The sequence below is a fragment of the Hippichthys cyanospilos genome, chromosome 2, assembly GCF_059441005.1.
Source record: "Hippichthys cyanospilos isolate Australia breed blue-spotted pipefish chromosome 2, RoL_Hcya_1.0, whole genome shotgun sequence".
Lineage (NCBI taxonomy): Eukaryota > Metazoa > Chordata > Actinopteri > Syngnathiformes > Syngnathidae > Hippichthys > Hippichthys cyanospilos.
The window spans coordinates 26,836,143-26,862,962 of NC_142370.1; the positions used below are offsets into that span (position 1 = coordinate 26,836,143).

The window sequence follows — 26,820 nt, forward strand, 5'->3', positions numbered from 1 at the left end:
CATCAAGAGTCAGTTTGAAGGGATTTGCCTGCCATTCAAATATGCCACATTGTGTGTGTGTGTCTTTTGTGTCATATTATTGCAAAGGGAAATTTGATTGAGGACTTTTATGTCAATTACAAGATGAATTGCACTTTGGTGTGGCCCAGTAGAGACCAGAAAGTTTGATCATGGATAGTGTATCCCTGATTTAATCTATTTAATGTACTGTACATTACTTAAGGTACATTCAGTAGAATAAAGCACAAATACACTAACTACATACATTTCATTTTTATGACATTTTGATGGTTCGTTTTATTTTGGTTTTGTTACTTTACAGCATGTATGGAGTAACAGAAAAACATAGCTGGACTTACAAGCGTCTCCAAATATCTTTTCAACTTCAGCTTTCGTCTGCTTTTCATTCCTCATATTCCATTTACATGTTAACCCAAATAAACAAGCATAAAAATAGAAATCGGTGGCTACCAAGTCCCAGACTGACTGGTCATGTCAGACAATGTCTTACGGCGCAGCAGAAATGTACATCATTTCACTTTGTTCCACACTTGATGTAACAGCAAGAAAAAGCAAGAAAAAGTTCATTCAGCAGGCAACAATCAGTTCTTTCAAGAAATGAATGCTTCACAGGTTCATTTTTGTGTTTGACTGGTGAGCAGTATTCCACTGTCTTTTTGGTTTTTTGAAAGCCTTTGTAAGAAAGAGGCTCCCAATTGAAGCAAGGCTCAAGTCCAGCCATCTTCTCGGCCATAAGTGGGTCCCATCCAAAGCTTCATTTTGGCGAGTTTTGTTTCGTACCGTTCAGTGTTTCCCCTGGAACTTTTTCTAAGTGTGAGAAATTCAAAGTTTTGCACAAGAGCGTGACATTGGACAGAAATAAGTCAGCTGCACCTTCAGGTGGTGACCTCTGATTTTGGCTCAAAATATAGTACTAACATGATGTCATCATCATATACAGTATGTATAAGGAGCAGTGAGTCTGACAAATATATTTGAAACATGGCTACAAAGAAGCAACTTTGACGGTCACATACAGCCATTATGACACAACTATTAGCACCGCTTGAAATTATTTGGACATTTCTTGTGTCTTGTCTACTTTGAAGTGAAAGTGAAAGTGTGTGCTGCATCATTTTCGCGGATGTTCCCTTGCATACAAAGATTGCGTGAAAACCTGTGTCCATGCGAGGTGTCGATACGTGCACACTTCCTATCCCCCACCTCACCCTGCTGTCACCATGACAACCTCAGGATGGTGGATATTTCTCTCCCCTACCCCCTTTCCCTCTCTCTCTCTCTCTCTCTCTCGCTCTCTCTCTCTCTCTCTCTCTCTCTCTCTCTCTAGCTCACACCTTCATCTCCGGTCTATCTCTGAGACAGTTCATCTCGGTTCTTGAAAGCCGCTCTATCTGAGTCATTATTCCCACAATGAGTTCCTTCTTTTTTCAACACTTATTCTCTGTCTGGTCTCTTAACAAAACGAGCTAAAAATCCATACTTTTCCTGACGCAATTGTCTCCGTAATTTGGGAGCGATGCCATTTTGCTCATTTTCTTCTGTTAATACCATTTTTCCTAACACCCTGTAAAACTTTATTTCTCCCCTCCCATTGAAAGATTTTAACCACATAATCATTTCCGACATCAATCCGTCTGTGGACCACAGTCTTCCTTGCACGTTGTAATTAAACTTGGCCTTCCCGTGAAGTTCCGTCTTGCAATCAGGTAAAAAAGTCCAGGGGAATCTGCAACCTAAGTGGCTTTCTAACTCCCATAGCATCTGTTACCATTTTCATCAGGAATCTATTTCTAGTCTGCAAACAAATCCAATTCTTACCAACGGAGCCTGCAGATGAGATCTCCTGGTTGGAGAAAGTGAGGTTTGCTCTTTCCATGAAAGGCCTGCAGTATTATCTGAGGCGCGCAGACCCCCGTCTCAGTAAATCATAAGCTGCAAGCCCCCCATCAGCCCCAACTCCCTGTCACCATGTAACCGTGGCAAAGAGATCAAGGACTTGACATTTTCTGCAATCATTCAGCAATTTCTTGCTCGTATGAAATAGAATGACCAGACAACCGCTTCTGTCATCCACCATCTCAAGAAATAAGGGACTGACATTTAGACTATATTTTTATTATTCATGGAGACTACTACTCCTATGTAACATGACAACCTAAACAAGCTAAACAAGAAAGCCACTCCTGACTTCAGACGCACTGGCGGCCTTTCCAACATTCTTATCTTGACTTTGGAGTTGTAGATGTCTAAACAAGTGGAATCACGGTCAGAAAAATAGAAGAGAGAATATGGTAAAGGCCGCAAGGGAGGCAGTGTTGACCTTTCCCTGGGGCCAAAGAGCTAGTTGATGTGGTTTTCACGGGAACTCTTTCCAACAGGGTCTGGCAGGTCAAGACTACGGTATGCACACATTAGTTGGCCGCAAGCTATCTTTCTTTTGTGTGTGTGCGCGTATGTATCGCTATGTGTTTTGAACACATTGGAAATGTATTTACCTTCAAAATATTCAAAGCACACAATGTATTGACAATAGTGTACACGTAGTGTCTTTGTATTTTTTGTAACTTATTTATTTCTCCTTATACCCCAAAACGATTACGGAAACCGAGATAGAAGCAACAGCAACTATCTCTGCCCGATGCCTCACCCTAAGGCCAAAACTACTACTACTACTACTACTACTATTTCTCAGCAGTGAAATGCAAAAAGCTCAGTTTAAACCAAGAATCATACTCTACTCTACTCTACTCTACTCCATTCCACTCTACTCGACGTGACAAAAGCCCAGTTTCCACAGAGAAATCAACTGTACTCTACTGTACTCTACTTGTAGCTCAATTTCCACTAATAAATTTACTCTACTCTACTCTACTTGTAGCCCAATTCCCACTGATAAATTTACTCTACTCAGCTCTACTCTACTCTACTCTACTCTACTTGTAGCCCAATTCCCACTGATAAATTTACTCTACTCAGCTCTACTCTACTCTACCTGACAAAAGTCCAGTATCCACAGAGAAATCTACTGTACTCTACTGTACTCTACTTGTAGCCCAGTTTCCAGTGATAAATGTATTCTACTCTACTTTACTCTACTCTACTTTACCTGACAAAAGCCTGGTTTCCACAGAGAAATTTACTGTACTCTACTGCACGTAGAGTTTGGCAAAATACTGTTGATGCACTATCAGGTAGAGTGAAGTAGAGTAGAGTAAATGTATTGAAAATTGAGCTACAAGTAGACCACAATAGAGTGCAGGGTGAAGTAGGGTGAAGTAGAAAAGAGTAGAGTAGAGTAGATTTCTGCGTTATATGTCAGTAAATACTAAGCCATGGCTTGGGAACCATTTTGAGTTGTTTGACAGAATGTGAAAAATTCAAAAAGTGGGAATCCTCCACAGCACTGCCATGGAGGACATCCCTGTGCCTTTAAGAGGCGGGGCTGGTCGAGTGTGAAATCTGTGGGTCTGTGTGTGAGTGTCTGGAAAGACTTGCGGATAACAGCAGTTTTTTTGCTCACCGTGATTTGCTGCTCTCCTGGCATCCAATAAACTGCTGAAAAGCATGTCGCTGACTGTGGCTGGCCTTTTTCACATGATGGCATCACAAGAAGTATTTATTGAAAATCTATGTTAAACTGTTTGCTTCAAAAGAAGTGGGATAAGGCAAGGGAACACTTCAGTAGTATGGTGCTGTGAAAAAGAACCTGGCCCCCTCCTGTTTTGTTTTTTTGCGGTTATCACTTGCAAAGGTTTTATTTCATCACATCGAGACAACCCAAGGATATATATATATATATATATATATATATATATATATATATATATATATATATATATATATATATATATATATATATATATATATATATATATATATTGCAAGCTATCCAAACCTATCCAAACCTACATGAAAAAACAAAAAACAACGGTGACTAACTACCAAACCTGACTGTCACCACCTTTGTTGAATCAAGAAATCACTTACCCTAAATAGAAGATGTTGGACAAGGTCAAGGAAGCTACAAAATACTAAAAACAAATGCATCATGCCACTCGCTATGCAAAGAAATACCTGGCACAAATTGCGACTCGGTTAAGGGGGCAGTTATTTTTCCAGATAGGGTCAGATTGGCTTTTATTTTGCCCCCGTTTGGTAAATAAAATTATTTAGAAATTGCATCTTATATGTCCTTGGTTGTCTCATTGCAACATTTGTATTGGTTTGATTAAATGAAACCTTTTGTGAGGTAACAAAAGAAAACAAGAAAAAAAACGGCCATGGAAATCAGGAAGGGGGGCAAATATTTTTTCACAATGGCATGATGCATTTGTTCTTGGGACTTTCTATGTGAAAAAAGAATCAAACTGGATGAATATTTATATGGTAATAACAACAAGAGCTGTTTGGAAACATCATATTTAATCAGGTTTAAAAGGTAACACAAATCTCACACAAGTCAATTGCAGCTTAGATTATTGACTTTACATTGTAAAGTAATTTAAGTACCTTTTTGGACTGAAAAATCACTCGGGACTATAAAGTCAAATTTGATAAATCAACAGTATTTTGGGGAAAACTATGCAAAAGTATACTACTTATCCTTGAACATCAGCTGTTGCTCAACTTAATGAATACACAAAACCTTTTTTTTTTTTTCCTGGTCGGTCATCTAATCTCATATAACCCATTCCGCTCGCCAAGCGAGCCAATCTTACATTCAAGACATGAGCTGCGACTCCTTTTCCAAGAGCTTGCTTTGTCATGAGGTTGAAGGGGAACCTAGAACAACCTTGAGCAAGACTTGAATCCCAATAATGTCAGCCTCCTCCGGTGCTGCTTCCTATGTAGGACAACGAGACAGCACCGAAACAAAACACTGAGCTACATGCCAACCAACACCTCTGCAATGACAAGCAAAAAATGGGGACACCATTATTGTGACATTTGTGGAAGCACCCGAGTCCCAAAAGCTGGCGGAGTCGCCCCAAAGCACAACTGCAAAGTGTGACGGGCTATAGCTACAGCCCTGTCACTTATATTCCTTATTTTTAGATGTGTGTGTGCTTGTTGTCCCCCGATGGGCCACTGCATAAATAAAACACAAAACTGTCTTGGACCAGCGGTTTAAATGGGGAGGTGCATATGATTTAAATGCAATGATGAATTCAGGACTGAAGTCATATCGGGGCAATTCTGTGCTCCTCTAATGCAGTGCAATAAAATACTGTGCTAAAGTTGCTTTCCCAAGTACTTGCTCTTTTAAATTATTTTTGCCTTTATATGCCGTTGTAGATATATTTATGTATTGAATCTGCGTCAGAATGACGACAAAAGAAAAGTGAATCATTCCAACTAATGAGTCAGACGTGGTGGGGACATTGTTACGACTCAAACATGTACTCAGACAAGACTAGCTTCAAATCCTGGATGGTAAATTCCAGTTTATTCATTGATGCATCTTGAAAAGTTTGAAAAGCTGTCCCTAGTAAGGAACCATAGCAGGACTAAAAAAAAAAAAACTGTCAAGGCTCACATGTGAAGCCTTTTTGGAAGTTTAATTTGTACGTTTTCATTTTACATTTCCAGTGCTCCAGGAATCATTTACAGAAGCAATAATATTTATTTTTGGATTATTTTGAGCATGTAAATTTCCTTAAGTTTAGCTTGGGGTCATGCAGAGGGTTAGGGTTAGGGTTAATGTTGATGTCATTGCTAAATCGCTAATGACATACTAACAGCGCTAACGTGCCCAAGGTGGTATGTTACGCACGTGTTTTTATGTGACTATGTACAATGTTAGCTGTAACTAATGTTCATTTTATGTTTGCTAGTTCTATGGTGTAAATAGTTGGTGGGAAGTGTGGAGGAAAAGAGTAAAGATGAAAATTGGAAGACCACAGTAAACATCAATGCAAAAAACTGTTGTCCCGTTTGTGGGCAAGCCAGCATTTTAATATGTTATAAAAAATGCATCCCAAACTGCAAAAAATACGGTTGACATCTCAGGCTGCGATAACATATTACATTCCAGTCGAGCGCTGCTGTCTCGTGTCTCATATTATATGTCAACATTGTCACCTTTCGCGTCTTGAATTTGTTCTCGTTACTAGGGACATTATTTTTCCACTTTGGCTTTTCATAAGCTGATTTTTTCCTAACAGTCGGCGTTCGTAAGTAGAGTTACCACCGTACTCCATTTTGGTTTCCAGTTGAATAGCAGATTGATTCCACTTGCTGTCAAAATGTTATCCTGACATTTAATGAGATGCGCCACACCCCAAACAAGTGTCACGGAAGAGCTCTTGTCAATGTGCTCCTCTTTTGTCTTGGCTCCCAAACACTCGCTCCTTTGCCCCCACCCAACATGACATGTGCGCCTGAATAAATCTCTTTCACCCTCTTGTTGATCCGGAGATTCCTCTTGGGGACGCCACCTTTCATCTTTTGCTCGTATTAACAAGGAGCCTCGCCCGGCCCCGTCTGCTTATCTGCGCCCGCAGCGTCAATCAGACCTCTTCTCCGCACGGATCAAATGTTTAGAGTCACAAGTAGAAGCGGATTCAAATGGCACAGATTTGAAGACTGCCTGCTAAATATAGATTGTAATGATGCAGCTCTCCGCGTCGTGCCAATTACCCCGGTTCATTCCAAACAGTCAACTGAGGAAAACAGCACTCAGATTTGGACACCCAAAAAAGAGACTAACATGGCAAAGAGGGAGAAAAAAAATGGAGAGAACGGAGACAGGGATGTAAGTTATATACCCAGCCGTGGCTTAGGATCCATTTTGTGCTGTTTGACAAAAAGTGAAAAATTCTGTTTTTCAGCCACTTATTAAAGAAAAGACATTTTTACACGTGTATATAAAAACACAACGTATGGCTCTACTTTAAATAATTCACCTAAAACACAAACTATTAAAGGGGCACTGTGTAAGATTTAGACCATTTTTTCATAACAGGCAGCCCTTAATGATAACTAGACCTACAGTTATATACAAAACATACTGTTGCTTGCTAAGAACACATTTATTTGCATGTTTTTGAAATGCATAATCATTTAATTTATTCCTTTTAATGAAAAACGGTCTAAATCTTACACAGTGTCCCTTTAAGCAACCTACAAAAACAGGCATAACAATATTCACAGGTATATTCTGTATAGTATGTGTGTGTGTGTGTATGTATATATATATATATATATATATATATATATATATATATATATATATATATATATATATATATATATATATATATATATATATATATATATATGTATATTTGTGTGTATTTTTGTGTGCGCGTGTGTGTGTATTACAGCAGCCAATTGAGTGAGTTGTGTGTCCCAAAGGCAAAATAATGTAAATGCTTTGAACTTTTTCATGAGACTCAGTTTGGCTAACTCCTGTAGCTGCACTATCTATGGGGGAATGATACTCCAAACGTGAGGAGCTAACTGTACAAAGTCTTAATGCCTAATTAGTGCTGTAGGATTTTCTGAGTTTTACTAACATTTGAAGGAGTCATACTGATGACTTCATACTTCCTGTGAGTTGACATGGCATTGTGCAGTTCATTAAAAAAAAATCTACTGACTAGTGACTAGTCATTAAGAATGTATGGAGATTTAAACTGACATTCAGGGGTGCTTTAAGCCTTTTTGACGTATAACATTGGGGACAAAGGTCTGCTGAAAAGTGTAATGCGCACATCTATCGGGCTCTGCAAAAGAATAACGGGTTTGGTATAATAATAAGAAAACTGTTTCCCCATCATTATAAAATATTGATATTGCTCATTGAAAAAAAAAGTTGTTGTTTTTTTTACCCCCATTTTATTGGTGATAGCCGACGCAGCTCCCTTCATAGGACGGTCTTTACTAGTAACACTTGTCAGCAAGCCTCCATCCAAACGGAGCATTATCGCTTTTGATGCAGCTTTTGTGTCGGATTTCATGAAACGTATGCGTGACATCAATTCCGAAAATTCAACCTTTCACCGACACTTTTTATCTTCTCCTGAGGCGCTTCGCCTCCCACTGTCATTTCTTTGCATTTGTTTTTCATTCTATACGGCCAAATCGTTCTGCTCGAAAATCTTTCTTCTCCATGTCTTTACACACATGGAGTGGGTGTAGTGTGTAATAGGATGGTGAGATTAAATTAGGCTCGTATGGGGATTACAACCCACTCAAACCCTGATCTCCTCCCAATGTCTGTAATCCACGCCTAATGAATATATGACATCCGACGTAGCATGTACTTGATGATGCCCCCGCCAGCCAATACTCTCCATACCTACGCGTGTGCCCTAAACGTTCTCGGTTCTCTTCTCGGATGTTTTTCCGCACTTGACCGGTAAAGCTGATTGGGACTCTGACTGACAAGGTGATTAGTTTGAAAAAGGCAAAAGAGGCTGTGCTGGGAATATTCTATAAATGAACATTGCCATGACGCTTAAAGCAACGGCGCGACCATCCCCCTGTGCCCACTCAATCCCTCCCAAGTCTCATTAAAAATGCAGCTGGACCCTCCAGCAGCAAATCAATACGTCAGAAAACCAACGCTACCGCATCCCGTTAATGAACAGTTTGAGCAAAGTGATCAAAGTCGTAAGCGGGATCCCCTCCCTCGCCGTTGTTTACGAAACACACTGCGAGCTTATTTGCCGAGTGACGCTGACAATATAAGTCGTACGTATGATGCAGATATATAGATAAGCATCCCGTGGGGTTGCTGATGTTTTGTGGCATTTGTTGAACAAATGTTCCCAATTGTTGCTTTAAAGCAAAAGGGAAGAATCGCTGCTCTACATGCAAAAACGATGGCTCACTGAAGCGTGTTTGCCATCAACAGATGATTACGGACGCTGTCAGGAAACACAGCGAACAGAAGCTCAATTTAGTGGATGATTGTCCTCAGTAACGGCGACAATAAAGCTTCTTTCATCGCGTTGCAGATGAAGATACGCTGCAAGGGATTTTCTGAGACGGAGACAAAGACACTACTGTCACAGAGACAAAAATAAAACATGCCGGCAAGAAGGTCCTTCGTGGGTTTCTTGTTTAAGTTTTTTTTTTTTTTCCAAATTCATCAAGCATGTTTCATGCCCATGTTCCAATTTTAGTTTGGATTTTTTTTTACCCGTTTTTATCCTTCAAGGATAATTGATTTTTTTAAGGTTATTTTTATTTCTTCATATTTTCATTTGCCATAGTTTTTCTAATATTTTTATTTCTTGTAATCCGTTCAGTTTTTATTCCTTCAGAGAGGCAATTCATGCAAAATGTTTCTTAATGCAAGATAAGGCCAAAACAAAATCATCCTCGGATGATTTTAGCTGACGTGAGGTTGAGGAAGGGCCATTGGGCTGAAGCCTGTCTTTATTGCTGGCTCGATATAAATAATTAAAGACTTTCCATGGGTTGAATTTATTTTCATGCAATCATACTGATTGCTTTTGCAGTGATTAGATTCTTGCCGGGGCTGAAAAAAAGATTTGCCAAGGGGCTTGCGGTTTGATTTGGCAAAAATAACTGTGTGGGCTTTCCAACAAATTCTCCCATGAGACTGTACTTTAACAAAATAGAGCAAATTGTAACAATAATAAATAATTAAATATTTTATGCATCCTAATTCATTGTTCATCTGCCAACCGCGGTCACCTGTGAACCTAAAATGTTTTGGGGAGTTTGATACAAACATTTGGCTATACATAAAGTTTTAAAGAGGCCGTCGCAACTGCCAGTAGGCCCATTTCGGCAGAGGATAAAGAATATACACATGAGTTTTATTTGATTGCTTAGCTGTTCATTTTTTTATGCTCAAATAGCAGTAGCTGAGGGGGGCACTACATGCACCGTGATATTTATTTCGCCAACAACCACATTTCAAATTGTTTATTGTTACTAAGCAGGTTTTCTTAAAGCAAAGCTATGTGGTTGTTTGAAATATGCAGCAAGTTGTTTGTTTTATGCTTCGTTTGACAATATTCTTCAGCTGTAGTGGCATGAAATACCGTGAAGGCTGGTTTTTGAAAAGGGTGAGTTGAGTTCACAGCTCACAAGTTGGGTCACTCTTATCCCAAGCCAACACCGTATGGCAAATATCTGTGCACGTGCTGGATCGGGATGGTGGAAGAAGATGGTTCATTTATGTAAAACTCCTTTCCATTCCAAACACAACAGCTTTTATCACGCTGTCATCCTAGCCGGCTCTTTTCAATCAATCCTTTCCATCTTAACTCTGCTTCCCTTCCCTCACTGCAAATTCAATTTTCCTCATTTGCAGGCTTCCTTCCCTCCTCCTCAAAGCTCGTATATAATCTTTGCGAGGCGGCTGGCCTGTCAATCCACCTGACCCAGCGCTCCCTAAATCACCCTAATGTATTCTTCTGCAGACCTCCTGACAGGTTGACGACCCCCCCCCCCCCACACACACACACACACGCACGCAGACACGCACCAACCCCGACCCCACTTGACACCCATAGGGTAGACCAACCATCTGCAGTGTCATAAGCAAACCGCAGCCACGGAGAGAAAAGTGTGAGCTGATAGGCCGCCAAAGGCGTTCTCGTGTATGGTTGCGTGTGCAATGAAACGGGAGGGGGTGCCAAATGTATATCATTCACGGAGGAGGCGGAAAGTGTCATTTTTGACACCTGAGTCTATACCGTATTTTTCGCACGACAAGGCGCACCGGATATAAAGGCATACCTTCAATGAATGGCCTATTCTATAACCGTTTTCATATATAGGGCGCATCGCATTATAAGGCACATAGAATCAAAGCTACAGTAGTCGCTGGGATTGCGTTATGCATCCAGTAGATGCAGCTGCGCTAAAGGGAATGCCAACAAAACCGTCAGAGAGGTTAGTCAAACTTTTCAATCAGAAATTAAGAATAAATATGATTGGTGTACTAGCTGAAGCGTGGGAAAAAAATACCTCAATTGCATTAAAATAGTGTTTCGAACACTGCCAAGACAAATCAAGAGTTTCAAAGAGTATAATTATGATTCAATTAAATATTAAACTTTTTCATCAAATTGCCACCAAAAACCTTTGCTGATGTAAAAACAGTTATTTTATAAAACCGCATTTTCTTTTGCAAAACCTTTTTGCACTTTGTCCCCATATACACTGCCTAAAAATTGGAGCATATGTACCATATACAAACAGGCTGTTTAAATTTTTTTATTGCAAACAATATATTCATAACTGAAATGCAGAGGTAAAAATAGAAGAATTGACATGGTGATTAAGTTGTTGTTTATTCCCCCCTCAAAAAAAAACAAAAAAACTTGCGGTTTATGCACCGTACCAGGCGCACCGAATTTTAAGGCGCACTGTCAGATGTTGAGAAAATCGAAGGCTTTTAGGTGCGCCGGAAAATACGGTACATTTAATGCATGTGCCATTCTCTCCTTTACCTGTCAGCAGCCAGTAAGTCAGCCCAGGCTCTAAAAGCTTTGGCGACCAATCATGAAACACAATAGCAAAGTCTGTTATATCTGCCTCGAAAATCGAAAAAACGGAAAGTTTACGATGAACGATTTACTTAACGATAAGGTAGTCAATGTTGCACACAACAAACAGTACACCGACGATCATGTTGATGTGACATTTCCGGCCACTCCCTCAGAGACAACATGATTGCATTTGCAACCGAGTGCTTTACTAGGTACCTTTTGTCTCTTAAAGGTCACTGTACACAAGAGGGGGCTAAGCCGAATGCTGCATTCGAGAAGGGCGGGGAGTCAAATTGTCCCAGTTTCGACCTCAAAGCATGAAGTAAAGAAAAAAGAAAAGGAAACAAGCAAGAAATATCTTAGCTTCAAGCATTCCATACATTTTCGTGAAATAGCTTCATGCGGGGAGATATCAGCATACCACATACTACATAATACTGGGTTGTCACTACAAATTAGGTGGTGTTATGTGAAGCTATTTGGAATAAAGCAAAATGTGTTCAAGGTGTCATTTTATGGAAGAACTATGAAACAGAACCGAAAAGATGTGAATCAATGGTTGTGCACAAAAACAGTTGTAATTATACAGTATAGTATCAAAAACATAAAAATAGCATGACATTCCCAGTAAATTAATTTGTTAAAAATAGGTTTATCCTCTTGTAAACTATATTTTTTCATTCTTTGTCTGTTTCTCAATGTGGATTGCCATTGTCGAGCGATGTTCCAATTTAAGGGGGCATTCGAGTGCATTTTTTCTTGTTGGAAAAGTCTGAGTTCCAAACTTCCTCGCATGCAGCGTAACATCAAGAATTAGGTTTCGAATGGAAAGAATCTAGCAAAGAATGTCAGTTTATTAGCTGCTTACCACTAGCAGAATTGTTTCTGGAGCCAAAATCTGCCCAGGAAACGCCAGTGGAGGAGAGCGTGTCCCCAGGCTGAAACAGGTGAAAACAAAAAGCTTCTTCCTCCTACACGCTGACTGGAACACCAAAGGCGTTTGGATGGATGCCAGACTGCCTGACATTTGCACCCAGAACAGCATTTATGCAAGAAATGTTTTACTTTTTGTCTCAAGACTATGTGCAAATCTCCTTCTTTTAGGGTCGGTTTGACAATAACATTGATCTCAATACATCTTTCCCTTTTCATTTTTTTACTGTCACTTTGAAGCACTTGTCGAACTACGGTCCTCGAGGGCCGGTATCCTGCACGTGCTCCGTGGGAGCTTCAAAATGACCCAAATCTTTTGAAACAGTTTGTGTTTGAGAGAGAAGGTCCGGAAACATGCAGGATACCGGCCCTCAAGGACTGGAGTTTCAAACCTATGCCTTAAAGTATTTCTTGAATGCCTTAAGCTCATCTTCGCAACCAACAAAATCCATCGCAATAGCATCAACGAATGGATGAAAAAACAACTTATCATCAATTAATGTATTATTACCAGCTCATTCAATGCCAGGGACGTTGTTTTACGTTTTTCAGAGTCCACACATTAATCCCAGATACTTAAGTATTAAATCAGTTCTTGAGTACATCCATTTCCAGATACAGTACTTATAATTATCTGGGATTTAATTTCTAGACTCTTAAAAAAAAAAACAAAGTGAAAATACGTCCCTGGCAATGAACGAGTTAAATATGTGTTTCTCTTCCCATAGATACATATACAAATTTGGATAGTTGGGGGCAAAATATGACCCCATGCTTGGAATCAATTTTGGATCAATGAACTATCAATGACTCATAGGATTGAGTTGTTCTCTATACCCTTTTTTAGTCTTGCTTAGAGAAGATATGAAATGTGTAATTAGTCATGTGACCTGCAAACGTTTAAACACACCTGTGCCTTTCACACTAACTTTATGCAAATCAACAGAAAAAACTGCAGTCCATAATATCAATCAGAATTGTGTTATAAACTGGTGCTTCGAAACGGGAGTTTATTCGGTTATAGCTGAAAACAATCGCATTTGAAAATCATAATTTGTTCCAGCGTTCCGAAAAAGAAGTGTTTTGTTTTTTGAAATAGGAAATTGGAATTTTGGCAAGGCGTTTTTTTTGCTGAGGTTATTTGAAAGGCGCAGAGTACAATTCTCTATGTTTGACGTCTCGTTTGAGAATAATGGATGAAGCCCTTTTTATAAGACAACACGTCGGTAAAATAGATTTTATTTCCTCGACGGCAGGCCGAAGAGGGTGACAGCAGGCGCGTTTATGTGGTGTAGATCTCTATGGCATGAGGCCAGGTGAGCGCCTGATATTCGAACACACGCTCACACACATCCTGGCGGTTGGCGGCGCTGGCTGCCCCACCCTAATCCTTACGTCTTGTCACATCTCTCTCTTCCCTCACGCCTGCATCTTTGTGCCCATCTCCCAATTTCAAGCCCAACTCACTTTCTTCCTTTTGGAGATTTAACATTGGCATGAGAACATTATTAAGCACTAACATTCATCTGAACGAAAACTCTTGCTGCATGTTGCAATTATATTTGTGCTTATCAATAAATCACTCAGCGATTGGCCGGGGGAAGGGAAAGAGTGGAGAAAATTGGTATTTATATGAGCGAGAGGCCAGAAAGGATTTTTCTGCAAGGTGCTCCCGAGTTCTCAATGAGGTTTGAAAAATGCAAACCGCATCTTCCTAAAAGCTCACTTTGGCTCGCATCTAAAATATATGCGAATGCAAAATGGCAGCAGTGTTGAGAATGTCAGGTGAGAGACCCTGTTGCATGCAATCACAAACCGGAGCATGAAAGAAAGCACGCACAGTCATCGTTAAAGCCTCAGCCACACAGCCACAGGTCCTCAACAGAAAGCGATTGCATATTATGCTTTTCATCATTATCATCCTCACAACCTCAGCGGATGTGTGAGGCTGCGTTAACAATTGACACACCTACACTGTCATTCGACATCATTATATCTCATTTGATTAAAGGTGTGATGCTACCTCTGCAGCCTCATGAGGCAACTCCCCAGCCCCCATCTTTTTTTTTTTTTTTTTTCTATTCCATCCAACCTAAAAAGGGTCAGCTCTTACCTCTGCACGGATGCTTCTTTTCTCACTTGACCGGATGTGTTGCCGCCTCGTTTGTTTCTGCGCTGCGTGACGATTGTGTGCACCTCTCTGCTGTGCTGATGCTGCAGTGATAGAAAAACACACCCTCCGCCGCCGGCCGCGCTCGCTGCCTCCCCCTCATTGGCTGCCTCACGGAGGTGACATCACCCCCTCGTGTGAGCCTGCGCCTGGGCTCGGCTCGCCTCCTCACTTCTGCTCACCCTCGGTCATTCCTCTCCGTTGTAACACACATGCGCGTCTGTCCTCCGCTCCGCCCCTCATCCTTGCGTACGCTCAGGGTGAGCATCCTGCCGCTTTTATTATTACTCTGGCATCGGTCAAAGAAGTAGCGCATCCTGAAACATTTGCACAATTCCTCTCCTCCTGCAGGCTACAGGCGGTAATATGAGGCCTTGAAAAAAAAGTTATTTATCCCCGTACGCTAGCTACTTCAAAAATTCTTTTATTCGGTCCTCCACTCCAGAGATACGAACGTGGCTTTGGGTTTATTGCTGTACAATTAAAGGCACGTCTGGAAATGAAGATTACGATATACTCAGTTAAAATGAGGGAGGAACAAATGTGCCGTCGCTTATCTGTGCCAGCGTGAAGATGGGCTGATTTCTGTCCGTCATAATGGCTTTCTCCGTGGCTGATCTCGCAGTTGTTAAATGTTGCCTGGCAACTACACAAAAGGGGACGATGAGATCTCCTGATTTGACCTCAGGATATATACTGCAAATAAATGGGCAACATTATGCACACGTGCGCAGTGTGATGTCAATTTGTAGCTTTTCAACATGCGAAATATGCACCGCCACCCCTCAAAAAGATTATGTAAGACACATACACACACAACGACCGTGCTTGTAACTCAAAACACTCTTATATCATTCCAATCCAAAATGGATGGAATGGTATTCATTTATTGTAGCCATGCAACCGCCCTCCCAAAAAAAGTTTGTGATGGGTGGCACCGACGTTTCGACTGGTACTGTAAACAACATATCGATACCGGAAATATATTTGCAAGTCGGCCATCTGGACTGCGCGCGTTGGATATGGTGAACGGGTTTATTTCTGAAACGTCAAAGTTACCATTTTTCAGTTACACTACACGGTTGTCTGGCTAGAATTTTCACATACTGTAGGCATCTATGAAGTCATACTGCATTGGCGGGAAAGGAGTCAAAGACCGGGGTACGGAATTCATTCAAAACATTACAGTGTGTGCGTGCGCGCGCATGTGTTCAACCAGCATGCCCATCTGCTGCCAGCCGTGGCCGTAACTTGTGCCAGGCGAAGCAGACAAAAGCTGCAGAGGGCGAGAGACGTTTTCATGGGAACAATGATCGATGGCGCTCTTCTTCAAAAGCTGAGAAGCACAACCGTTGACCCCACCTGAGTTCAATGAATGAGGGTCAAAGCCACCAAAGTCAAAGATAAAGTGTCTTTAAATCGGACTATATTGCAGGGGGGCACTGTTGACCTAAATTAACCATTGCCATGTTCTTTTGAGGCAGCATGAAACTCGCCATCGTTTTAGTGGATTTGCTGTCATTGTGTTATTTAAGTATTGCTTTTACACAGTGTTCATTTTTATTGTTTTAACTAACCTTTAAGCTTAGTCATTATGGCGATAAAAATGTTAAATGCTTGTGGGAATTTGAATGATGAATTGTTAAACTCAAAGGGGCACCAAAAAAATATATAAATATATATTGCATTAATATAATGCACAGCAATGGCCTTTTTCCTGTTATTATGGAACCCACATGAATAACAAGAGATGCAGCCATGATGATAATGATACAAAAGTAAGACAAATAAACTGTGGCATAGCTGCCCTCAAACATGAACAAGATATACTCATTTGGTCTGAGATATATTCAAAATATATTCGCTAACCTTGCATGCCAGGCGTTTTTGTGGACTGTAATTTCACTATACAATAAACATTGTTCTAGAAGAACAATTATCAGTAAGCGCCAAGGCTTAAATGGTGGAGAAAAGGGCCAGTAAATGCATGTAGAAAGAAAAACATATACTGTATACACGTGTATTAAACTCTAGAACTAAAGAAACAATATTATTGATAAAATAACAGCAAATGAATGATTTTTTTTTATTACTATAGGTAGTAAACAAGCAAATGGAATTTGTGAGCATTTTCCCATCAAAAAACTGCAAAAGTCATTCCGATGTTTCAAAGTGGCAGCAAACATCCTTTTACAAACTACAGGCTAGTTTGTTTGTTTCTCTCTTCAAACAAATGCGATGTTGGGAGTCTCACACATTCTTCTAAGGCTGCCGCCATTTGCGAGCTCATCTGGTTTGGTAACAATGATGTCGAGAATCCGTTCCTTGTCAATTTGTGGGTCCTTTTGGCTGTAAAGTAGTGCTTGAAGTCCTTACCAAGAGAAATGACGATTTCAAGTAGGACTGGTGTTGCGTGTTAAAAGCTTTCTTTTTCTTCAAGGTTGTAGGCTCATCACCTGTCTATTGACCGGGCCTTTTTTCTTTCCCAAAGACGTCCTACTCATTTTACTTCTCTGGAAGTAAAATTCTGGCTTCCAAATTACTTCTCTGGAAGTAAAATTTTGGCGCTCGAGTAACCGAAACGAATCCCAGAGTATTCAGACGATTTTCAAAATTAAGTATCTATTAAATATATTAAAGAACGTTGACCCTACCTGGTGCCCACAGGCAACAAATTGGTAATCCCCACATTATATTGTTCTCTAGTACAGTCACCCCCGACTTATTGTGTGGAGATATGGGATCACACATCAAAAACAAACACTCAGCCTGTTTGCAAGCTCCAGAAAAGAGCTATATGAATTATTAATCGCTCGAAATATGCAGAACCGCCCAACCATTTATTTATCAGATTAAACACTCTCAAATTCTACCTCTAAGTCTAGTCTAAAACAAATGAAGCAAACAATAAGCATCTTTGGAACTGTATCCAAGATGTTGTTTGAAATCGGGAAAGGTTGTTATTATAACCTAGGTGACGTTCGACCACTAAAAAATGTGTGCCTTTGAACATGACCCAGAAAAAAACAACAGAGAGGAAATCATTTGGATCGTTGCAAGTCTTTGAAAATGCACATTTGGAGCGCCGATGTGAGAGGAGACATTTTCTCGTCGCGGGAAACCTTTTATCCACTTCTTCCATTGGCCTCGCCAAAGCTCTCTGTGCATTTCCTTCATTCGATCCTCCGGCGCGGATTGGATAAGATGGAGGGAGATAGAAGAGAAGGCATCAAGTGAACAAGCTAAAGTCAGGAGGCGAGGGAAAATCAGACGCAGTCAGCAAAAGGCAGACGGAGACAATCCCATCAGCTTAAAAGCAGAAACGGAGGCGGCAATATTGTAAATGGCTGCGGTGTGGATGGGGGAAAACTCCGGAGAGATGCGAGCGGAAATTGACGAGAGGTTGTTTGCGCAAAGGTGAATGCACGTCTACTGTATACAGTACATATTCGGTCAGGTCCAGCAAAAAAAGATGAAGATTAAGGCGGTTCATCCACCTGCGCACCTCCATGCTGCTGGAGATGCATTGATCCAGCGCAAGTCGTTATGAGGGCACAAGGTCATCTGAGCGTCTCTGACCTAGCGGTAATCACTAACTAATTGAAGGCAAATGACTGTGATTGAATTCCCCACCGTGCGTTTGGCCGCCAACATCCCATTAAGCGTGTTGACTGTCGCGTACATAGTTCAACTTGTGCGCCCCTACTTGGGAAAATAAGTGTGATCACCGATATAGGAGGGATGATAATCATGCTTTGGTTTAAAGGAAAAGGAGAATCGAGCGCAATACAAATATCTTGTCACTGGATGTAAATGTAAACTTGAGGTATCTTGACATTTTTTTTCTGATTTGAGCGGACACTTGTAATTTATCCCCTCTCAAAACACGTCTCAAAATGACCGCCCTTGAATTCAAACAAAACATTCTTATCCTTCTTTCACCAATTGTCCCAGGAGAGCAAGGTGTATTTTGTCTGTCTTGAGAGAGACGTTGCTGGAACTGCATAAAATGCCATAACTAAAATACCTTTCCCCTCATTAATTCACTCCTTAAATTGAAGTGATTGACATTCTGGCTTCGCTTAAATGTCGGCAAGCGCTTCCGTAAACACGTTAGGCACTCTTGCCGTCCGTGAAGTCACGGTCCTCAATGTGCATGTCAACACAGGTCATGTACATTAACTTCTTCAAAAAGTGAAAAAAAAAAAAATAAGAATTAAGCTCTACAGTGTGAATCTGGCGATGTGAAGTGCATGTCGTTGTTTCGTAATATGACAGACAGGTGAGAAACTCAACGCCATTTTACGTCTGTAACAAAGGGAACCTGTTAAATTCATCCAAAATGAAAAGTGGTCTCTGTAGTCAAATTTATAATGTTGACGTTCTAAAACTACTTTGTTGGAATACTTGCCAGTCGGATTGTCCAAAATGTGTCTTGAATGACAGCTGGTAGTGTAGAGTGCGAAACAGTTGAAAATTTCAACAACACTTCGATAGCGTTGAAATCTTTTAATAACTAGAAAGAAGAAAATCATTCGCTTTTGCTGTGCGAACGTGGGAAACATTGCCATCTAAAGGCAAAAAAGCGCAACGGCGTTCTTTTTTTTTTTTTTTTTTAAAGGGGGAACAGCAAAAATGAAACGAAGCGGAGTTCAAGGGAGCTCGGGAGTAAAACCATCAATCTTCAGTCATTGTTGTGTCTTCATTCCGTCAGGTGCAAACCATGTGCTCTGTCATGCAGTAAAATCGTAAAGTCAAAATGCAATGGATTAACCTACTTAATTCATATTCCACAAACGCAGAATTCATCAACATGGCACATTTTGTTCGGGGCACTTAGAACATATTGCAAAAGACCTTCAATTTCTGTCTCGAGTCCCTCTTCAAGTCGGTTTGAATGCTCTATGTAAGATTACTTACAGTGTCACATAGCTTGACTTTATTCCTCAGACACACCGTCAACGTCGTTTTTAGCAGAAATTAAGTGGCTACCCCGAGATTGACAAAAACAGGTGCATTTTGCTGCTTAACTCAGATCACACCACTGCGATATCAATCATAATAGAATAGTGGCGCCGCACAAAAGAAAAATTTAACGAAAGAAAAACTTTTTTTAACCTCCCCTTTAAAATGCCTAATCTTACAATTCCTTATTTTTAAAACCCAGATTCTCCTTCATACTTGAATAGTTCGATCCAACTCGTCACATGCCAAGTGATTCTGGGCTATGCAAATAAAGTTGATTTGACAAATATTTATTAGGAAAATGTATTTTTGTGAACAGATATCTACTGTAATCCCAAAAGATGTTTTGTTTTTTGTATTTTTCTATGGACAAATATACATTTTTAATTATTTCTTTTTAAAACGGGTCTGGAACATGGTTTATTTTTGTGGACAAATATTTAAGTTATTTCTTTTTGATAATAGATCTCTACTATGATCCAAGGACATTTTTTTTGTGGACCAATACAAATGAAGTTTGAAGGGTTATAAAGTTTAATCAATCAAATAAATCAAACACTGACGGACTGTTTCAAGTTTTTTTTTTTTTTTTTTTTTCCAACCAACATTGCTTTGCACTGGTTAAGGGCTTGGCTGAAAACATTTCACAGGGGGTACATCGCTGAGAAAAGTTTGAGAGCCACTAGACAACTTCGCCAAGCGATGCTTGTGAAGCGAATCGGAGTCAATTCCCACCATACAGCGGTAATACCTCTGCGCTCGCAGGTCAAGGCAAAATATCAAACGACAGCTTGAGCCAAATCTCGAAAAATGACCATCACATCTCAAAGCACCGGTGTTCAGGTCAGTTGCAGACCTCCAAATCTGGACACCTATATTCAATATACATATATGCAACAACAAAACCTCTCTACAGACTACATTTATTAATCACGCTAACACCTATATTATACGCTGACATTCACTAAATGGCAGTGGTCACTGCATGGTCCTGGTGTAGGAGAACATTTGATTTTTGCTGGAGTTGCTGTCACACGGGTGTAACAAATCCAGTTTTAGTGATGGATGGACATTAGTAGAAGGCATATGATGTTATCAGATTCTGGCGGTATGATATCCTTGAGCGGTATCAGGGTATCACGGTATTGAAATGACAGCTCCAAAACTTTTGGTAAATTGATATTTTTCTACTTTGTAAACTTTTTTTTTTTTAAACAAAATACATAATACGTACAACATTTGTTACAATAAGAACCATTTACCGTCCTAAATTAAAATATGCAAAAAAATAAACCTTCAGTGAGCAACACTGCTTTTGCTCACCAATAAATGTATACATGAATTCACATTGACAATATCCCATAGTAACTGAAATAGACACTTCTAATAAAATACTTTCAAAAAGAATGATCGAATAAATGATTCAACTACTTTTTATGCTTGACATTGACTGGCGATCCCAATGCTGTTGGTTAAATGTTAACGTTCCAAATGCACGCCTGTCGTTTTTCAAAAAGAACATCGGTCGCTGCTCGGCATCTAGAGTGGCGTTCGACATGCTCTCTGATCTTGGTAAGCATTCTAAATCTGTACGGCGTAACTCAAAACGAATGCGGATTAGCGTATGATCTTATCCACTTGCCATAAACATCCCTCCTAAAGATGGTCTGTCGCTATAAATTATAGCGACCTCCGGAAGAATGCCACACCCCCATGTAATATTGTTTCATAACTAGACGATTATGTTTAATAATTGTGTGTGTGTGTGTGTGTGTGTATATTTAAAACATACTGTTGAAGTTTTCAAAATTTACAATCATTTAATCCACCCATCCATTTACTTTCGCTTATCCGGGGTCAGCAGGGAAACCCAAGACTTCCCTCTCCCCGGTCACTTCGTCCAGCTCCTCCAGGAGAATCCCGGGGCGTTCCCAGGACAGCTGAGAGACATAGTCCCTCCAGCGTGTCCCGGGGCCTCCTCAGTGGGACATGCCCGGAGAAACTCACTAGGGAGGCATCCTAACCAGATGCCCGAACCACCTCAACTGGCTCCTCTCAACGCGGACCAGCAGCGGCTGGACGAGTCCCTCCCGGATGACCGAGCTTCTCACCCGAGCTCTAAGGGAGAGCCTCAACACCCTGTGGAGAAAACTTATTTGGGCCGTATTCATTTTTAATGAAAAACGGTCTAAATCTTGCAGTGTCACATTAAGGTGGATGATGCGTGGGGGGGGACAGTTTTGACAGACGTGACGGTTTTAAATAAATGTGACCACTAAAATCGCAATATATTGACTATCGGTTAGTGTCTAATTGGTAGCACGAGAAGACGATGAGGTTTAAAATATCAAACGTGCTCTTCACCACCGGGAGTTAAGTTGTTACTGCTCTGATTCGGGGGTCAGAACTCAGGAATGCAGACACTGTGTGAGGAAATGAACATGAGACTGTCTCACACGTGTACATTAATGACATGGATTGGACAACATGCCATAAGGTGGTGGCGCAGTTACTGCTTATTGCTTACTGTAACAACAGAATCTGTCGCTAAATGACATGGGCATCTTCAGGATTTGGGGAAATCATCAATCATAATCTTAAAACACTTAAAAAGACAAGACGCAATTTTATGCATTTATTCATGTCGTTATTCCAATTGGATTCAAAGGCTCAAGGCTGAGTCAGCAATTGAATAAGTTGAAAAATACTCTAGTATTTTTTTTTTTAATCTCCTTCAGGTTTTCGCTTCAAGTGTACCATCCTTTCTTAAAAATGCCACAAAATGTGTTTGAAAAGTGCATTTTTGTGAATTTCTCAAGTTGTTCATATAGCCCCACAAAAAAATAATTCAAGGCTTGTGAGGTCAAAAATTTGCAACAAGAAACCAACGTGTTTCCCCAAAGGTTTTATAACCATCCTGTTCACACATTCTTTTTTTTCTTTTTACACAGCCAGAGAAACAAAAAAGTTTAAACAATAAACTCCCAAACTTTTTGTACAGGAAGAAAAAAAAAAAAAAAAATCAAACTAGATGAAGAAAATGTCTCTTATATTAGTCCATGGTTTAGCCTTTGCATCTGCCCTTTCCATTTAAATAGGGAAGGGCACATAAACGCGCACGCGTTGTGTATGTGCGAGTCTATATCACGAGAGACTCTCCATATGGTATTTATGTTAATCAGACCATTTGACTGGCTGCTTTGATCGGTTCTGCATGAACTAGATCCCAGTAAATCTGGGACATTAAACAGGTAATCCTGTAATATTTATGCAGGGTTTCTGTTTGTATGTGTGTCTGTGTGTCTTCAAAATTGTAACTATGTAGTCTGATCTAATTCAGGTGTGTGTGCATGTGTGCCTTAAAAAAAAAAAGTCTCATGGATTAAGCCAGGCCGAATCCCTCAGAACACTCCTGGATGGCCAGCAGCAGCATGTGTCTCAACTTCTCGTAACTCTCATAGGCAGGGAGGTCCAGCTGGTTGAAACTACGAACACAGAACACAAACTTTCTCATTTTCTCTTACTGATTTAAGCATGCGCCTTTGTCACATGCAAATGGGCTTGTTTACCAAGTGTGAGCGGAGGGCAGGCGGTCAGTGGAGCGATCGTCACGGTGGATTTGGAACTTCTGGATGCCGTTCATGCCCTCCAGAGCTGCGAAACCCTGAAGGGGAACTTTGGATGTGCCAGTGACAAACTGTAAGAACTTGGCTCGGTCCGCTTGATCAAAGGAGCGCAAGGCCCTCCAGAACCATTGGATCTTTGGTGAAAATACAAAAGAGGGAATTGACACGTGTTCTGTCAGGATGACATCGGGACGGACAGGCTGCACTCATTTCAACTACCTGAATGGAGCTGGACTGGTATTTGTGATACTCCGTGTTGGCCTTGAGGTCATCAATATCGATGGTGGGCAGCCCGGAGATGAGCAGCTCCAGCTCCTGCTCAGTGAAAATGGAGATCAGCCTTTTGGGGATGATCTCATAGAAACCCTCGAGGAAAGCCGCCAGCTGCTTGCGAATCGCACCTGCGTAACAGAATTCAAGCTTGTTTAATGCAAATAGCACATTCAACCGCTTGGAAAACCAATCGCGCATTGACCAAAAGGTTTGGGGTTAACGTTGGCTCTATATCAAATTGACTAATACCGGATTAATTCACGTGACTGCACCATTTTTTTTTTTTTAAAGAAAATTTACTTTGAACAATAACTGTAAAATTGAGGGTCATAGTAAAAGTTTGTAACAGTATGACGGCATGGGTGTGTGCCAGCGATGTGTGTCTATAACTCTGTCAAATTGACACAGTCAGTGCAACTTCAGTCTGTGATTGCAGGATCTCACACAACTAATGGAAAAAGCACCAAAATGTACTGCAGACAAGAATTGTAAATTCCTCTTTTTCAAAAATCTCATTTAAGACCAACGCTTCCCACAAAGCCACAAATTCATATCGTTCATTTTGTGGTAGTCAAACCATAATGGGAATTATTATTTTTTTAAATTCCATTTTCCCAACGAAATGTCTGATGTAAATAGAAAGCACAATCTCACCGGTCATCTTCATCTGGCAAACCAGGTGCACATACTCTTTTTTGTTTTCTTCTGTGACCAGAATGTTGGCACCATTTGGCTTGAGGTCTCTCACTTCACAAACACCAAACTCTTGGACCTCTGTGCTGAATGTAAGTTCATAGCCTAACGTGGACACATCATTCTCCAGCAAGTACACCAAACCCTGGAAGAAGGGGTAGTCCTCACTCTCCATGTCGGTGTACCTAGGAAGAGGGAAGGTAAATGTAAATTTGATACTCTCGATGAAATTGATATATTGGCTATTTGGGATTAGAAGGTATATGCTCCCCATTGCAATTACCTGACACTCTTGCCCAGGATGTGTTTGTAAAAGCTACGAGTAAAGTAGCATTCCAATAACCGGTTATCATAAACAGCTTTGGCCACCACCCGGCCTACAAACTTGAAGTAGCTCAGGTGGTTGGGGTTGCAGTGGGAAGAGGGATTGATTGTGTAGGTAACCCTATCCCCGGGTGACGTGCGAAACAGGGCGTACATGGGGTTGAACATCTCACGGGAGATGATCATGTACCATTCCCTCAGAAGGCCGCCGGCATCCTGGCCCTCCTCTCCTTCAAAGACAATGTACCTGCAATGGAGAGGGGAGAGAAGAAGCGTGTTAAAGTTCTTTTGATAGCAATGGATTCAGGCACGGGCGCTAGCAATGAAAGCATACAGCCTATTCTTCATGTCCTCTGGGCTCTTTCGATGTAGTTCCCTGTAGGAGTCCTCAAACACATGATCTCTTCTCACATGCACAGCCATGTCCTCTTTCCTCAGGCCTTCATCCAGGCGTTCCAACTCCTGACGGAAATACCTGAGGGATAAACAACAGGTCAGCAAGTTACTAAGGCAGTAACTGAGCACAAGCTAAGACACAAAAAGTCAAATTAATCTTGCTTACTTCCTCTTCACATCAAAGTCCAGGATACGTATGTAATCAACCAAGACTGCAAAGGGTCCATCCGCCAAATGAGTAGTGGACTGACGCAGAATCTGGTTCAGTACTGTGCGGTGGGTTTCTACAAGAATTGAAATTCATTAGATCATAACACACAATATGCAAGGCCTCAGCCTGTAAAAGCGAATTGAGCTTTTACATTTATTTTTATTAATAAACATTTTTGAGGGGCAAAAAATACCTCTTTGGATAGTGGTGGTCCAATCTCATTGTTTAAATATCATTTGAGAATTATCATTAAAAAAAAAAAAAAAAAAAAAAAACAATCATCGAATTCACAACAATATCAGTAGGAATGTGATGGCCTTCGGTTATAGCTTAGCTGAAGGTCAATGAGAATTCTGGCATACCAGCAAATCGGAGAAACTTCTGGGTATCTGGTGGCAAGTTTGAAGAGATATGCATGGAGGACGGTTCCCGGGAGAAGAACGGATCTAGGGACGACGGTGTTGCTGGTGTAAGCGGGGCTGGGGACAGTGGTGGAGGCTCATCTTTGATATGTGAAAGCTGGCTCTCCCGAGTGTCTCGAACAGGGGGTTTGCTCTCGCGTTCGGTGGCGTGCACAAGGAAGAATGCCTCCACGGCAGGCTGGAGAACTGAAAGATATGGAATAACACAATATCAATCAAATAGAACCAACTGCATTGCACACACAAAACTGCAGTGTCGTTGCCAAATGGAAAGCTTTTTAAGTTGCAGAACAAATTCAAGAGCACCGATTTAAACATGACCGATGTTGTCAGAAAAATAGGAAATATTCACTCGCAATTTGCCTTGCTCTTTTTTGAAATATTTTCAAGACAGCCGACTTTGTTTGGATGGGGGAATAGTTCAATTGGTTCGCCTTCTTGACCCACACTTTAGCTTGATAGGCTCGCGTCCTACTCAAACAATGTAACATAAAATGCTCTGTGAAAGTAGCATACGATACCATGGTAGCCACTTTACCTGCGGCAGTTAGCTGCAGTACCAAACTTAGTGACACTGAAGCCGAAAAACCAGGAAAAGAACATATGTGATTGGCTGCTGCAGCAGAGGACGAATCAGAACGTGAGCAACCCTGCAGCTGCCCGTTGAGGCAGATGGCGCGTGTAGGGGGAAAACATTTATATATACAGTGGGCCCACGGTTTACGAAATTAATCCGTTCTGCGGTTATTCAAAATAAAACAATGACAGGTGCAGTAATTGAACCTAAAATAAATACAATTTCTCAGTTCTCTTCTTTTACCTGCATCTCAATTCAATTGGTAAGACTTAATTTGGGTTTAAATGCATTTATCTTTTGTGACACTAGCCCTGGAACCTCTGATACACTTGGTATTTAGAATATTGTAAAAACCTGTGTGTGTGGACATGCTTATATACACACACTCACAGAGTCCAATAAAGATTCCACCTACCCAATACAGCATGCTGGTCATGGGACTCTTCAAGCTCTTTTAAGCATTCCCCAAGCATGTCCCACAGCTCATCCAGTTGGAGCTGTTCACTGAGCAGGGGGAGGTCTGGGAGTTTCTCCTCACTCTCAGACTGGCCATTTGCATCTTCATCTGAGAAAAAAAAAACGTTCCTGAAGAGTTTAACCATTGCATTCACTGGATGCAATAACCCAGGAAGCAAAGGCTTCAATAATACTTTTTAAGGCAACATTTTACTTTCAGGTTAGAAATTTCAGATCCTGAACCTTTGATTTAACATTTTAAGGCAACCTTTTACT

At 40.8% G+C, this 26,820-nt stretch overlaps 2 protein-coding genes across 4 annotated transcripts in view; both read right to left on the minus strand.

Annotated features, from left to right (window-relative positions):
- l1cama (L1 cell adhesion molecule, paralog a) overlaps positions 1 to 14,688 on the minus strand; it is a 46,843-nt gene extending 32,155 nt beyond the window's left edge. For both annotated transcript variants that reach the window (XM_088405699.1, XM_088405681.1), the window contains exon 1: positions 14,545 to 14,688. The gene's annotated coding sequence lies outside the window, so the exon portion shown is untranslated. The remainder of the gene's footprint in view (positions 1 to 14,544) is intronic.
- A 7,500-nt stretch (positions 14,689 to 22,188) lies between these two features.
- The window catches only part of huwe1 (HECT, UBA and WWE domain containing E3 ubiquitin protein ligase 1), a 45,257-nt gene continuing 40,625 nt past the window's right edge, over positions 22,189 to 26,820 (minus strand). For both annotated transcript variants that reach the window (XM_088441382.1, XM_088441375.1), the window contains 9 exons: positions 26,504 to 26,653; positions 25,452 to 25,697; positions 25,045 to 25,162; positions 24,817 to 24,957; positions 24,442 to 24,729; positions 24,120 to 24,343; positions 23,412 to 23,593; positions 23,136 to 23,326; positions 22,189 to 23,051 (listed from right to left, as the gene is read on the minus strand). In XM_088441382.1, the coding sequence (XP_088297508.1) occupies positions 22,949 to 23,051; positions 23,136 to 23,326; positions 23,412 to 23,593; positions 24,120 to 24,343; positions 24,442 to 24,729; positions 24,817 to 24,957; positions 25,045 to 25,162; positions 25,452 to 25,697; positions 26,504 to 26,653 (1,643 nt within the window). In that variant the 3' untranslated portion in view covers positions 22,189 to 22,948. The remainder of the gene's footprint in view (positions 23,052 to 23,135; positions 23,327 to 23,411; positions 23,594 to 24,119; positions 24,344 to 24,441; positions 24,730 to 24,816; positions 24,958 to 25,044; positions 25,163 to 25,451; positions 25,698 to 26,503; positions 26,654 to 26,820) is intronic.